Source organism: Nannobrachium achirus (genome assembly GCF_963921795.1).
Source record: "Nannobrachium achirus genome assembly, chromosome: 4".
NCBI lineage: Eukaryota > Metazoa > Chordata > Actinopteri > Myctophiformes > Myctophidae > Nannobrachium > Nannobrachium achirus.
In genome coordinates, this window is record NC_137813.1 from 29,924,755 (window position 1) to 29,939,199 (window position 14,445).

The 14,445-nt window shown below is 43.0% G+C and overlaps 2 protein-coding genes across 2 annotated transcripts in view; both read left to right on the top strand.

Annotated features, from left to right (window-relative positions):
• Window positions 1-14,445, top strand: part of prkcbb (protein kinase C, beta b) — a gene marked incomplete at its 5' end in the record, with an annotated part of 122,709 nt that overhangs the window by 33,088 nt on the left and 75,176 nt on the right. Inside the window, one exon of the mRNA XM_080723872.1 lies at window positions 13,982-14,064. Within this exon, the coding sequence (XP_080579998.1) occupies window positions 13,982-14,064 (83 nt within the window). The remainder of the gene's footprint in view (window positions 1-13,981; window positions 14,065-14,445) is intronic.
• On the top strand, window positions 4,995-5,438 carry LOC308283438 (calmodulin-1-like; the record flags this gene model as incomplete). The annotated part of the gene is made up of 1 exon (XM_080723871.1): window positions 4,995-5,438. One exon carries the CDS (start codon window positions 4,995-4,997, stop codon window positions 5,436-5,438), a length of 444 nt encoding a protein of 147 aa, XP_080579997.1.

Below are 14,445 nucleotides of genomic sequence, written 5' to 3' on the forward strand. Positions count from 1 at the left end.
TGCAGCATATTGCAAGTGATGTAATCTTGGAACTTACTTGACTGTTCTACTTAGTTATTGCGACCGTCGCAATTTAGCGCCACCTTCAGGCCGATTTTTTAAAACACATTTTTGGACGCTAGTCCTACAGATTTTGCCCTAAAATCACGCAAATCGCTACACACTATGTCTACATTCATGTCATCAACATGGATCTGTCCCATATAGCACCACCATCAGGCGATTTTTTCAAACACATTTTATGGACACTGCTCCTACAAATTCTGCTCTAAAATCACGCAAATCGGTACACACTTGCTCTACACTCATGTCATCAACATGGATCTGTCCCATTTAGCGCCACCTTCAGGCTGATTTTTTAAAACACATTTTTGGACACTACTCCTACAGATTTTTCCCTAAAATCACGCAAATTGCTAATGGCCCCCCTTATGGGGCCTGTAACCTTGAGAAGTGTGCAAATCAATGGAAGAAAAATGGACGCGCTAGCTCAATTTGTACGCTCCCAGCAGCCTTAAACAATGAGGTATTTCACAGTGCAGATTGGGGTCCCAGAAGGAGAACAGAAACGTACAGTATCAAAGGGGATTCCGAGGCATATCAAACTTGGGGTCCTGTGAAATGAAAGCGTTTTGAGTCACTGGCCTGGCTTACAGAGGATGAGAGGGATGGAGAGCTACTATGTAGGAGAGGACAGAGGACAGCCATATGAAGGACGTGCAGCGCTGTACTGTACTGTAGGTTGAGAAGGAGTGCGATATGATGGGTGTGCAGTACTCATTGTGACCCTTCACCAACGGCATCATGGGTATTTATACACAGGCGTGGGCTGCACAGCCTCCTTATATAAGACACACGAACCTGCACGCATATGCGTACACACACACACACACACACACACACACACACACACACACACACACACACACACACACACACACACACACAGGAGGTGCCCGAGATGAACATCTTTAGTTTGGATTATTGACTATTTGTCAACCCCCCCCCCCCCCCCCAACCCGCACCTCTCCATTCTCTCTTTTCATCTCTGCCTTCCTCTCTTCCTGTGTTGTCGGTGCGTTTGGTGTTCTGTGTGTTCTGAGGTGTCTCGTGCAGGTGTCTCTGTGGCACTGTAGGGCAGGTAGGATGGCTGCATGGTGGTCTACTGTAGCTCTCTCTCTCCCTCTCTGATGTGTTCTTAGCTCATTGCTCAGCCCTTTAAACGGTCTGCTCGCTGCCCAAGGCTATTTCTGCCGGCGGGTATGGATGGTGGACAAGAGAACAAATTCACCCTTTGTCAGCCTGACCAACCAGCAGGCTCTTTCTGCCTTGTCCCGCCCTGGTTCCGCCTTTAGTGAATTTACTAAAACATAATTTTTGGAGTAAAAAAAAAAACATATTTAAAAACATGCCCTCTCACTATACTGCCGCTGAGAGGCTCCTTTTTACTGAACCCCAGATTAAAATGAGAATTTAATACATAGAATAACAATACAAAGCAACTGCGAAGAGGGGCGGGACAACGGGTGGGACTTGACAAAGGGTGAATTAAGCCTGGTACAGACCGAATATTCAAGACGTGATGAAGCGGTTTCAGGGCCTTGCGGAGAAAAAATAGCCACGGTCTGAATCACCCCGTTGCAGGTCAGCCTATTCTAGCTGATTGATTGATTGATTGATTGAAGACTTTATTAGAAGTTTGCATAGAAAAAGGTACAGTTTCATGACGGTACAGTTCACTGGTACAAGGTCAACTAAAAGGAGATCATAGAAAAGACTAAGCTTATTTCCATAGGAAACCATTGAAGTATCTCATATAACATTGAATGATTTTGTCAGCAAGAGATTCAACTTGTTGAAGTCGCAACGCAATTCCGATAATCCATACAAACACGTTCCTTAAACGAATCAGCCATTATAAGTAGGGCTGCAACTATCTTTATTACAGATTATTTTACCCATTGCTTTTTTGACTGATTGAATAATAACACATTTTATTTATATATAAATGATTCTGTATCAATAAATCAATGTTAAAAAAATATAATTCTAAAAGACTGTTAGAGGGGGTAGGGCTATTTCTCTCGCACGCGTGTGCGTGCGCACACACATACTCACACACACACTCACGCGCGCGTGGGTGTGCTCAAGAACAACCTATGTAACCTACCTATGTAATTATACATTGAATAAGAGAAAGGTTGAGGTCTCTCTCTATCTCCTCTTCCATCTCTTTATATCCCTTTCCTCTCTCTGCCTATAGCAAATATGCACACATTTAATGGACCCACAGTCAAGTGATGTGTGGGTCCCTCTTTTAAAAATGAGAAAGAGAGGCAGAGAGAAAAAGAGCAAGCAAATGAGAGAAGGGAAGGAAAAGCATATACAACATCTATGAGAATATAATATATTGTTGTTGTCGGGTAGAATGTCCAAAACCGTTCGTTTTGTATTTATCGTTTTAAAAATAATTTAAAACTAGCCCTTACCCGTTCAAAGATATGATCTCCAAAATGATGTGCAGTGTGTGGGTTATGGGATGTGCACTGTGCACACAGTATATGAGGAATGGAAAGTAACTTTAACTGGTGCTTGCATGATGTAGGAGCATCAATGTAAGAAACCTGTTTCGTTTAATGGCTACAGAGATACTGTCCCCCCCTCCCCCCCAGCCCGCCCGCCCACACACACACTCCCCCCCCCCCCCCCCCCCCCCCCCCGTGTGTGTGTGTGTGTGTGTTTGTGTGTGATTGTGCATGGCCTGAACAACAGCGCCCCTCCCTTAAAGCTATACTGTGTAAGATGCTCAACTAGTGGTCAGTAGCCCTATAGCAAACCGCGTTCGCGTCTTTCGCCCGTTTTTCGTACCTTCACACCCCCGCGTCTGCCTCCACAACGCCGAGAGCTATCTTTAGAGGGGTCCCTGGTTCCTGTGCGTTCAGGCATTCCGGAGAAACGGACTACTTTACCCTGCCTGGTAGGCGAGATTACCTTTTGAGTAAAGAGACACACGGGCGACTACAAATATGGCGACCCCACTTCAAGATGCGCTGTGATTGGCCGGTAGTGTACCATGTGTGCATGATCGGCGATGTGATTGGGCAACGTATACACAACGTATACAGATGATGCAGATTACGTCATTTTGGTGCGAAATCCGGTCCACGGCCAGGATCATAGAAAACATATAAAGAGAAGGCTTCAGAAGCTGAAAATAACGGAGTGGGTGTTCTAAAACTTTAGCGATTTAACAGTTTTTTAAGATTTGTTTTATAAAAAAAGTTACATGGTACAACTTTAACATGTGTGGTCACAAAAGGTACTGTAGGCTAAATAGATATAGATACACCATAAAAATGCTAATATACAGCATACGATTTGTGAAAGTGACAAACGGGCTTCACAGTTATGTCAGGTGTGTTCATATGCTGATGGTGATGCGATTTCAGATCAATTGCTCCAGCCACCGTGGAGAAACGCTGTGACAGACAGACACTCACTCACTCACTCACTCACTCACTCACTCACTCAGACATTCGCAAAATTATAGTATAGATGGTGACAAAGTAGCTGATCTACAAGCAGGCGTTGTGTGCTTGTAGATCTGCTATTTTCACTTTCAGTTTTGTGCGACAGTCTTTTATGGTGAAGCAGGGCTTTACTTTACGAAAAAACATACAAATTTGAAACAAAAGATACAAGGTTTATGCCCGACAGTGACGATATACAATAATGTAATAGGTCTGGTTGACGTGCTATGGTAGCAGTTAATGATCTCCATGATGTGGACTGTCCAGTTTTAGAATGTCACAAACCGTTTGCAACACAGTTTGGTGGATTATGTGGTTTCTGAAACAGGCTTTAAGCCCAGTCCACATCAATGATTCGCAATGCAATGAGTTGCAAGTTGCAACCACTTGCAACAGAATTTCCAAATTGCGCCGACTTGCAACATGGGTAATTCATATCGGTGCAACTTCTCTCTGCAACATGTTGCACCGGGTGCTTGCGTTGTGAATCATTGGTGTGCACTGGGCTTTAGATGTTCAGTGGCAGGTTCTCCAATGTGATTTATATATGTTTCCTACCCTCATGAATAATTAAACATTGAGACATTAGAACGAGCCAACTGGCTGGTTTGTGTGTTTGTGTGTGTTTTGGTGCAGAACAAGGTCATGGGATCTAATAGTGTCTAAATCTGGGCCAGCATTGTGCACGCACGCACGCAAGCATGCACGCACGCTTGTCATCAGCCGCACACACTATCATTGTACGTACGCACAGGCACACGCACAGACACACACACACACACACACACACACACACACACACACACACACACACACACACACACACTAGCACCTGATCAAAGGAGCCTTCTAATAGATGGATACACTGTCGAACAACAGAAATGAGGGGAGAAACAGGAGAGGAGGATAAACCTATTACAGACAACAAGATGAGGGACAGAAAAGGACAGGGTGAGGATAGGATAAAAGGATGAGACATTTGGGGAAAAGAGATGTAAAATCGAGAACTACGCAAGTTGGGAACGCATGCCCCATCCAGTTATGCAATACCCATGCTGCTATACAGGACCTGTTGGCAGATTACTCGCTAGGGTTCAGTTCGTTACCACAGTTATAAATGGCCCCCGGCCTACTTGGGAACAATTAAGTCTGGAACGATGCAAGTTGGGAATGCATGCCTCGCACGTTTATGCAATAACGATTGTACTTGTTCTACTTGAGTACACGTTGGACCCATTCTCAGAGTACCCAGTGCTAACAGCAACTAACAACCACAAGTATGGAGATACTGATGTCATCAGAAACTGCTGACGTCGTATGTATACATATATAAAGTGCATTCATGCAGTGCATTCATAAAGATTGTCATACAGGTTCTTTTAAGGATTACTGGTCATTTGAGTGAGTCTGTACGTGAGGTTTGCGTACTTTAGTCGTTAAACCGGCTGCCAACTCTACATCGAAATGGCTGATCAGCTGACGGAGGAGCAGATTGCCGAGTTCAAGGAGGCCTTTTCGCTCTTTGACAAGGACGGCGATGGCACCATCACCACCAAAGAGCTGGGTACTGTAATGCGCTCTCTGGGTCAGAACCCCACGGAGGCAGAGCTGCAGGACATAATCAACGAAGTGGATGCAGACGGCAACGGGACGATAGACTTCTCAGAGTTCCTGACCATGATGGCCAGGAATATGAAGGACACAGACAGTGAGGAGGAGATCAGAGAAGCATTCCGTGTCTTTGACAAGGATGGTAATGGATACATCAGTGCTGCTGAGCTGCGCCATGTGATGACAAACCTGGGAGAGAAGCTGACGGATGAGGAGGTTGATGAGATGATCAGAGAGGCAGACCTTGATGGTGACGGACAGGTCAACTATGAAGAGTTCATACAAATGATGACATGAAATGTGACTCCTTACCCTCCATCAAAACTGCTCTAAAAGAGCACTTACAATCTGGGCCCTGTAAAAAGTCCAAGCTTAAAGGAGTAGTTCACCCCCAAAATGACTTTCTTTCCATTGATTACTCACGCCATGGAGACTTGAGTTCAATAACATATTTAGTTTTTTGTCGCATTCCTAAAACAATAATCTGATTACAATAAATATACCCCCATTGATTACCGGATGTAAATTTACTATAATACATTTTGTGTCTTAGGAATGCGACAAATACAATTTTTGTATTGAACTCAAGTCTCCATGGCATGAGTAATCAATAGAAACATTTTCATTTTGGGGTGTGAACTACTCCTTTAACACCAGAAATGGCACCCACCCCCCCAACTGTTAACTGTTCATATTTTTGAGCGGTGGTCACACCGTCTCCTATACGTGGCCGTGTGTGTATGCGTCCGTCCGGCCGTCCGGCCGTCCGTCCGTATATGTAGCCTCAAGCCTGCAGTACCTTTTCTGACCACACATGTTAAGGGAGGGGCGCTGTTGTTCTCACTCACACACACACTCACACACATACTCACACACACACACACACACACACACACACACACACACACACACACACACACACACACACACACACACACACACACACACACACACACAGGGGAGAAGGGTGGGTCAGCATGTGTGGTCAAGTATTATTATTATTATTAACAAACTGAATGTTTTAGGGTCAAATAAATTAGAGTGTGTGAAGAAACTACAGCATTGTAAAGCACACTAACCCCGCTGCACCCACCCAGTAGTGCTGTTGCACAGCCTCCACGACCACCGCTCAGTTCACACGGGTGTGATTTTTTTTATATTATTGTCTGTCTTTAAATATTTTCACGAATTGAATACACAGGACCCCAATGGAAACAAGCCATAGTGCTTTCTTGAGTTTATCCTTTTAGCATCCTTTTGTATGGAACTGTGTTTATTTGCAAAATGTAGAAAGTATTCAATCAATCAATCAATGAAAACACGCTCCTCAGTTGATGCTTCATATCCATATGAATCATGGACTGCCGTGCTTGTTAGTTTATTTTTGGAACACAGCTCAATTATTTGTCATGATATTAAACTCGTCTATGGGGATTCATGGGGCAATCAGACTTCGGTGCTCTTGAAAATGAGCAATAGTTGCAGTCCTACAGTATATACAGTACAGTGTGTACAGTATATACAGTACAGTGTGAGTCATAAGGATCTCTGATCAAACATGACTGAGAGATCTATTGGCGTAAGTACAGTATCTCTCAGCCTGTCTGTTGCTCAATGCTCTATCTATCTATCTATCTTTCTCGTCCCCCACTGCACAACTTTATCGACGGACAGAAAGACATGTGTGATGGGGGTATGTATTGGCCGAGAGGCATTACATAACAATGTCATGTGACTGCCGGAGTCGCACGGGAGCCTCTGAAATAATAATGATTCTCTGGTGTGTGTGTGTGTGTGTGTGTGTGTGTGTGTGTGTGTGTGTGTGTGTGTGTGTGTGTGATATGCATGTGTTTGTGTTTGTTCTATATGTGGCTGGCTTCAATGGAAATTGTATAAATATAGTTCCTTCATAGGCTAAAAATATACTGCACGCACACACGCACACACGATTAGCCTGCATTGCCCAACTCCAAACATCAAAGCAAAAAGCACCTCTTCTTTCACTGTTCCTTCTTTCCCAAGTTGGTGTATTGATTAAGTAGGATAGACAGTCTGGGTATGTTTGAGTATTTGTGTGTGTGTGTGTGTGTGTGTGTGTGTGTGTGTGTGTGTGTGTGTGTGTGTGTGTGTGTGTGTGTGTGTGTGTGTGTGAAAAATATCATATATATATATTTATACTTATACTGTATGTCTTCTGGAATCAAGAACCTGCCCCACCACCGCTCGCGCCGTTTTCTCTGTCTGAAGCAGCGTACACTACAGCAAGGCAGCACTACTGGAACAGTTAAATTAAAGGAGTAGTTCACCCCCAAAATGACTTTTTTTCTATTGATTAGTCATGCCATGGAGAGTAGAGTTCAATAATATTTTTTGGTTTTTGTCACATTCCTAAGACAAAAATTTGATTCGAGTAAATTTACCCCCATTGATTCCGGATGGTGACCCGTTTCGAAACGGGTCACCATCCGGAATGAATGGGGGTAAATTTATTGTTATCACATTTTTGTCTTAGGAATGCGACAAAAAACAAAAAAAATGATTGAACTCTAGTCTCCATGGCGTGAAAAAAAGTCATTTTGGGGGTGAACTACTCCTTTAATACCTGAATATTGTGACCGTGAAGATGAGATTAGCAACAGGCTAGCCTCGGGAACAAAGAAAAGCCTGGGTAAAACATTCCCCTCCCCCTCCACTCTATGACAGGCATCAAACAGGTCGTTGTCTTTGATGCTTTCATTGATAAGAGAGATCACTAACAAACACTTGACACTTTTATGGCCCAATTACCTCAGTTCACACACAACCCCTTTGAAGTTCAAAGGGAGCAATTAAGAGCTCTGGCCAGCTCCTGAAAAAAAAAGAGAGATCAGTGAACAAATGCTATTGGTCGAAGAGATTCTCCAGCAAGTATCCCCGCCCTTCTGCGCCAATGGCTGGGCTCTATCAGATTAGCAACAGGCCAACTCTAGCCTTTCACTGTATGTACTGTATGTAATGTAACTTACATCCTGTGGGGCAGCCTGTCTGGCTGATGTTAACACAGCTCTCACCTCCACTGTAATGTATAGGTGGACCGGAGTGATGTGCGTGAGTGTGTGTTTGTGAGTGTAACGTTATAGCAAGGTTACGGCTTTAGGCCTGGTGCGTTGGTGCAGTCACAGTGATGTAATAGAGAGAGAGAGAGAGAGAGAGAGAGAGAGAGAGAGAGGGTGAAAGAGAGGTAAGATAACGACATTAACCACCTATACATAAACCTGCACATACACTAGCAGTACCTTCTACTTAGTAAAGGTACTTGCAGTATATTTAACAAATACAGTAAAGCTGACTGTATCTGTCAATATACTGTATGTTTGTCCAGGCAAGTATCTGACTGTGTGCGCAATATCCATGGATATTTAATGTGTGTGTGATTAATAATAGAGACAGAGGCAGGCTGCCAGTTGTACCAGGGTCAGATAGAGACAGAAATACTCAGGACACATGAGGACAGACACCTGGAGGACCTTTATTTGACCTGGTCATCTCTCTGACCTCTAGAGGTCATCTCTGTGACCTCTAGAGGTCATCTCTCTGACCTCTAGAGGTCATATCTCTGACCCCTAGAGGTCATCTCTCTGATCCCTAGAGGTCATCTCTCTGACCTTTAGGGGTCATCTCTCTGACCTCTAGAGGTCATCTCTCTGATCCCTAGAGGTCATCTCTCTGACCTTTAGGGGTCATCTCTCTGACCTCTAGAGGTCATCTCTCTGACCTCTAGAGGTCATCTCTCTGATCCCTAGAGGTCATCTCTCTGACCTTTAGGGGTCATCTCTCTGACCTCTAGAGGTCATCTCTCTGACTTCTAGAGGTCATCTCTCTGACCTCTAGAGGTCATCTGTGACCTCCTTCTATCCTACATGTACTGTAGGGGTGGGCGATATGGTGATAATTATCGTTGAGACAATAAAATGTCTCCACGATATGCCTTTTCAGAGGTATCGTATATATCGTGATACAATTGAGGGAGCCTTATAAAAAATCATGTTTAATCGTTAATACAGAGATTCATTGCAGAATTTAAACCTGCATTTTGCTCTAAATCAGTAGTTCTCAAAATGTAAAATGTCAAGTTCTCCACTTAACTCTGACAGTATACAAATGAAACCAAATGGACCCGTAAGGGTCCATTTGGTTTCATTTGTATACTGTCAGAGTTACATACTTGTAAAGTTCAATTTAGACCTCCCAAAAGGAACCCAGAGAGTCTAGTTTTTGTCAAGTAACTTGAAAAATAACCATAAAAACCAACTTGAAAAAAGAATCGTGATAAAATCGTGTATCGTGATACAGCTTGAGAAAATATTGTGATATTGTATTTTTCCATATCGCCCACCCTTACCTACATGTGTCCCATCTTTCATCCAGGTGTAATATCTGTCCTCCATGGGCGTAACGTATGTCCTCCAGGTGTAATAAATGTCCTCCTCTAGAGGTTAGAGATGACAGGGGTTTTCAAAGTGGGTGACGGGGAACCCTGGGGTGCCGCGACGGCAGTCCAGGGGTGCCGCGAGATCATTTGATAATATTTGGAATTTATTTGGACACTTGAAAAAATATTTAGTATCATTTTAAACTTGAAGTACAACGTTATTTTCAGTCGCTTCTAACCAAAATGGCTATTATCTCAACGTTTTCCTCACAACATAATCACTAAAATATCGTCATTTTCAAATGACGTACAAATGACGTAAGTTTCAAATGTGTACGTTTCTTTGCAAAGTAAAGCCCTGCTTCATCATACAAGGCTGTCGCACAACAGTAGTGAAAACAGCTGATCTACAAGCACACAACGCCTCGCACCGCGAGGCGTTGTGCTTGTAGATCGGCTGTTTTCACTAGTTTAAATCATTTTAAAAATGATAAATACAATACTGGTTTTCTTGCAGTTTCAAGGGGCACACTTGACCCTTCTCAGGGGCACACCAAAGGTCCCCAGGCACAGTGGTTGAGAAACACTGGGATAGATGGATAGATAGATGGGTGAGGGATGGGAAAAGATGGATGGATGAAGTTATGGTAAGGTGGATGGATGGATAGATGAATGGACAGGATGTGGTGGACGGAGTTGTATTGATGGATAGATGACACGGTTATACAGTACTCTGTGTGTGTGTGTGTGTGTGTGTGTGTGTGTGTGTGTGTGTGTGTGTGTGTGTGTGTGTGTGTGTGTGTGTGTGTGTGTGTGTGTGTGTGTGTGTGTGTGTGTGTGTGTGTGTGTGTGTGTGTGTGTGTGTGTGTGTGTTATGATCAGGGTATTGGCAGTAGTGATATTTTTGAAAGAGCAGTTACCTTGAAGCAATATGTGCAAACAACTTTCTATCTGTCGCTCCCTCACTCTGTGTTTTCATGATGTGATATCATTGAGGTGTGTGTGTGTGTGTGTGTGTGTGTGTGGGAGGTTTGAGCAAAGAGAGGCTATTGCGTGGGAATCAAGTACCATTGAGATGCACATTTCCTGTGTGCATAATAATGTATGTGTGTGAGAGAATTACAAACCTTTTGATCAGTGATAGGTATGAATTCACCTCCAGAATAGAACAGAGTGGATTTCACCAGACCCGGGCTGCAGAAACATTGCCTTTGTGTTACATCACGTACTGTGACATTTGACTGTACTGTGACATTTGACTGTGTGTATGTGTGTGTGTGTATGTGTGTGTGTGTGTGTGCGCGCGCGTTGTGCGCGCAATCATGGCGATAACGTGTCGCGATATTATTGTGGCACTATGTATTGTTACACCCCTAGTGTATCTTAACCCAGTAAGACCGGTAAAGCCTATACATTGTGATACAGTACCTTTAAAACCGGGAAAGCATGATCATTTTAGATGTTCCTATGTATATAGCGATAGGAATTCCTTTACATTCTAAAATATATAATAAATACATAATAAAAAGATTTAGATTTTCTGCGAACTTAGGTTAGGGTTTAGAAGGCGTTTTTAAAATCGGCCTCAGGTCTAAACTGATGATGCAGAAAACAAGATACTCTGCTTATGAAACGAGTAAAGGCAGTGTTGATCAAGTTAGTTTAACTTAGTAAGTTGGTTACTTAACTAGTTATACTGTGTTACTTTGTAGTTATTGCATTATAAAAGTTACTAGTTACTTGCGCAAGCAGAGCGCGCAAGTACAGTAATCGGTTGGGTATGTATGTAGGTGTCCGACTTTTTGAGCGGTGGTCACAACGCTCCTATACGTGGCCGTGTGTGTGGGTCTGTCTGTCTGTTTGTCTGTCTGTCTGTCTGTCTGTCTGTCTGTCTGTCTGTCTCCGGGTATGTAGCCTGCAGTAACCTTTTCTGACCACACATGTTAAGGGACGGGCGCTGTTGTTCAGGATAGGCCAGGCATAGGCCAGGCACACTCACACACAAACACACACAGGGGGCACACACACACACACACACACACACACACACAGGGGGCACACACACACACACACACACACACACACACACACACACACACACACACACACACCACCGCTCAGTTCACACGAGTGTGATTTTTGAAGACCGTAGCCCTGAAATGGTTTGGATTCTGGGAATGTATGTATGTATGTACTGTATGTATGTATGTATGTCAGTACTGTATGTATGTAGGTGTCTGCCTACAGCCATTGAGGGACCAGGCCAGCAGGGCACACATCGTGGCGCGCTCTGCTTGTGCACAAGTTGGCCATGTGTGCATGTGTGGCCTACTTGTGCATGAGGCGCAAGTTGGCACCTTTATAGAGTGCAGTTCTAGTTACTTTTGCGTTTAGTTTTTGCTTCAATGTTAATGTTTTTTTATTGTGTGTTCACGAAATGACTACTCTCAACTTTCATCTATTGTAGCTCACTATGATGAACAGTAGCAGACACAGGAATCGTGTCTTCAACAACAATATACCTTGAAATAATTATTTCTGGAGCAGTGTCATTGACACAAGGGAAAAATAAAAAGACATTAACCTTTCTGCGTTGCTCCAACTCATTTTGGACTGTGTCAGCCAGGCGGTCGACGCTCCAAAATAGAACCATGCTCTGAGAGACGTGTCAACATGTTTTGACGTGCCTAATTGATGCCTCCAGTGTGGCTGCAGCCGTTGTAAACAATCTTTCATAACGTGCTGCGTCTGACGCTTTCAGTGTGTCAACCCTACTGTTTGGTTAAATGGCAGTGTTAAATGTTAACACTGCAGGCCAATATTAAAAAAAAATACAATGATTACATGTGGGGCACAAACTGGAGCTACAGTAGGATTAATAGTGGTAATGGTAACATTATTAGACAAACATTTGTTTTGTGCACTACATTGATTAGTTTCACCCCCGAGGCGTACTATGTTTCACCCCCGAGGCGTACTATTTACATGCACAGCGTGTGTGTGTGTGTGTGTGTGTGTGTGTGTGTGTGTGTGTGTGTGTGTGTGTGTGTGTGTGTGTGTGTGTGTGTGTGTGTGTGTGTGTGTGTGTGTGTGTGTGTGTGTGTGTGTGTGTGTGTGTGTGTGTGTGTGTGTGTGTGTGTGTGTGTGTGTGTGCGGCGTGCGTGCGTGCGTGCGTGAGTGTGCGTGTTATTTTTAGCTCACTCTGTTCCTCTGTCAGTGTAGCTGACATTGATGGAAGTGGAGATAAGGGCCACCCTGTGTGTTGCCGGTAGCACATGTTCCTCCGCGATTCACCGCTAACACCCTGTAAGCGGCAACACATTTAACAAAATTAATGTCTAGTTGGAACTGCAACAATTATTCCCTGTTTTCCAACTAGAGACACAAAATGGAGGTACTTATATTTTGGGAGCATGATTTGTGGTCAGTCGGAGAGCAGCTAGGAGGTCCAGTACCGAATCATTCAATCAATAAGTCATCAGTCGGTCATCCTATGAACCAATCAGTGGTGGAAAAAAGTACTCAGATGTTTTACTTAAGTTAAAGTATCAATACTGCATTATGGAAATACTCTTGTTACAAGTAAAAGTCCGGAATTCAAAATGTACTTGAGTAAAAGTATGAAAGTCTTGGCTTCAAAATGTACAATATGAGTTGTAGTGGAGTGGAAGTAAAAGTATTGGAAATTGGAAATACTCAAGTAAAGTACAGTACTTAAGTCAATGTAATTGGTTACTTTACACCACTGAAACCAATCAGTGTGTCAGTTCATCATGGCAATCAGTCAGTAAGTCAGTCATGCTACTGTACTAATCAGTCAGCCAGTCGTTTATCCTTGAATCTCATCGTCTCTGTCGGGTGGACACCTCATGGAAACCTTTGAGCTTGTAGATCTGCTACTTTCCATACTTCTGTGTGACGATGTAGTAATAGTTTGATTTACAATTTAGGCATTTAGCAGACGCTTTTAATCCCAAGTGACTTACAATAAGCAGGTAACACATCAATATAATAAGCAAGATAATTTGTCAGTGCATCAACAGCAATACAACAAATGCATAGGAATATCAATCTAGAAAAATAATAACATAGGTAGACCACGCACCCAAGCAGCAAAAAATACTTTTCTAAAACCTAAAAAAGGCTTATCTAGCTTCATGTGTGGTCATCGAGGGAAGGGGAGTGTTACAGTTGTGCTATGGGTTTAGGTGGAGCCTGAAGAGGTGAGTCTTCAAGGGATGATCAAGTAGTCGTTACAAAAAACACCAAAAGTAAAAAATATGGAGGGACGTCCTAGCAGCGATATTTAAACATGCAAATAAGTGGTCCACGTAACAGAAGAAATCTGCCTAAATGTGCATGTTTATTTAATTATTTAAATTTGAACTAATTATCTTTTCTCTCTGTCTCTCTCTCTCTCTCTCTCCAGTGTGTTGTTTTGTGGTTCACAAGCGTTGCCATGAGTTCGTCACGTTTTCCTGTCCGGGGGCTGATAAGGGGCCTGCCTCAGATGTAAGTATATACGTACATAACCATTATATAACATTTGATAATTGTGTGAATGATCAAAAATAGACTGTGAAGAGAGAGAACATGAGCTACAGTATATGGCATATAGGCATGTCATAATAGGCGAACGTTCCACCAAAAATTGCAGATCTACAGGTTCACAACTAATCACGATGCATTGCATTTTATATAGTATATACTTGGGTTTAATTGGTTAAAATGTGTGAGTGTGCATGCAGTTCAGAACATTTTCAGTTAAAGGGAACCTATTACAAATTCAATTCACAATCATAGTCCAGAGTTAGCTTGTCCCACTGTTGCTCTTACTCACTAATATACCATCTTAAACAGAGGACGTTCTATACGATACAGGACCATCTGGAG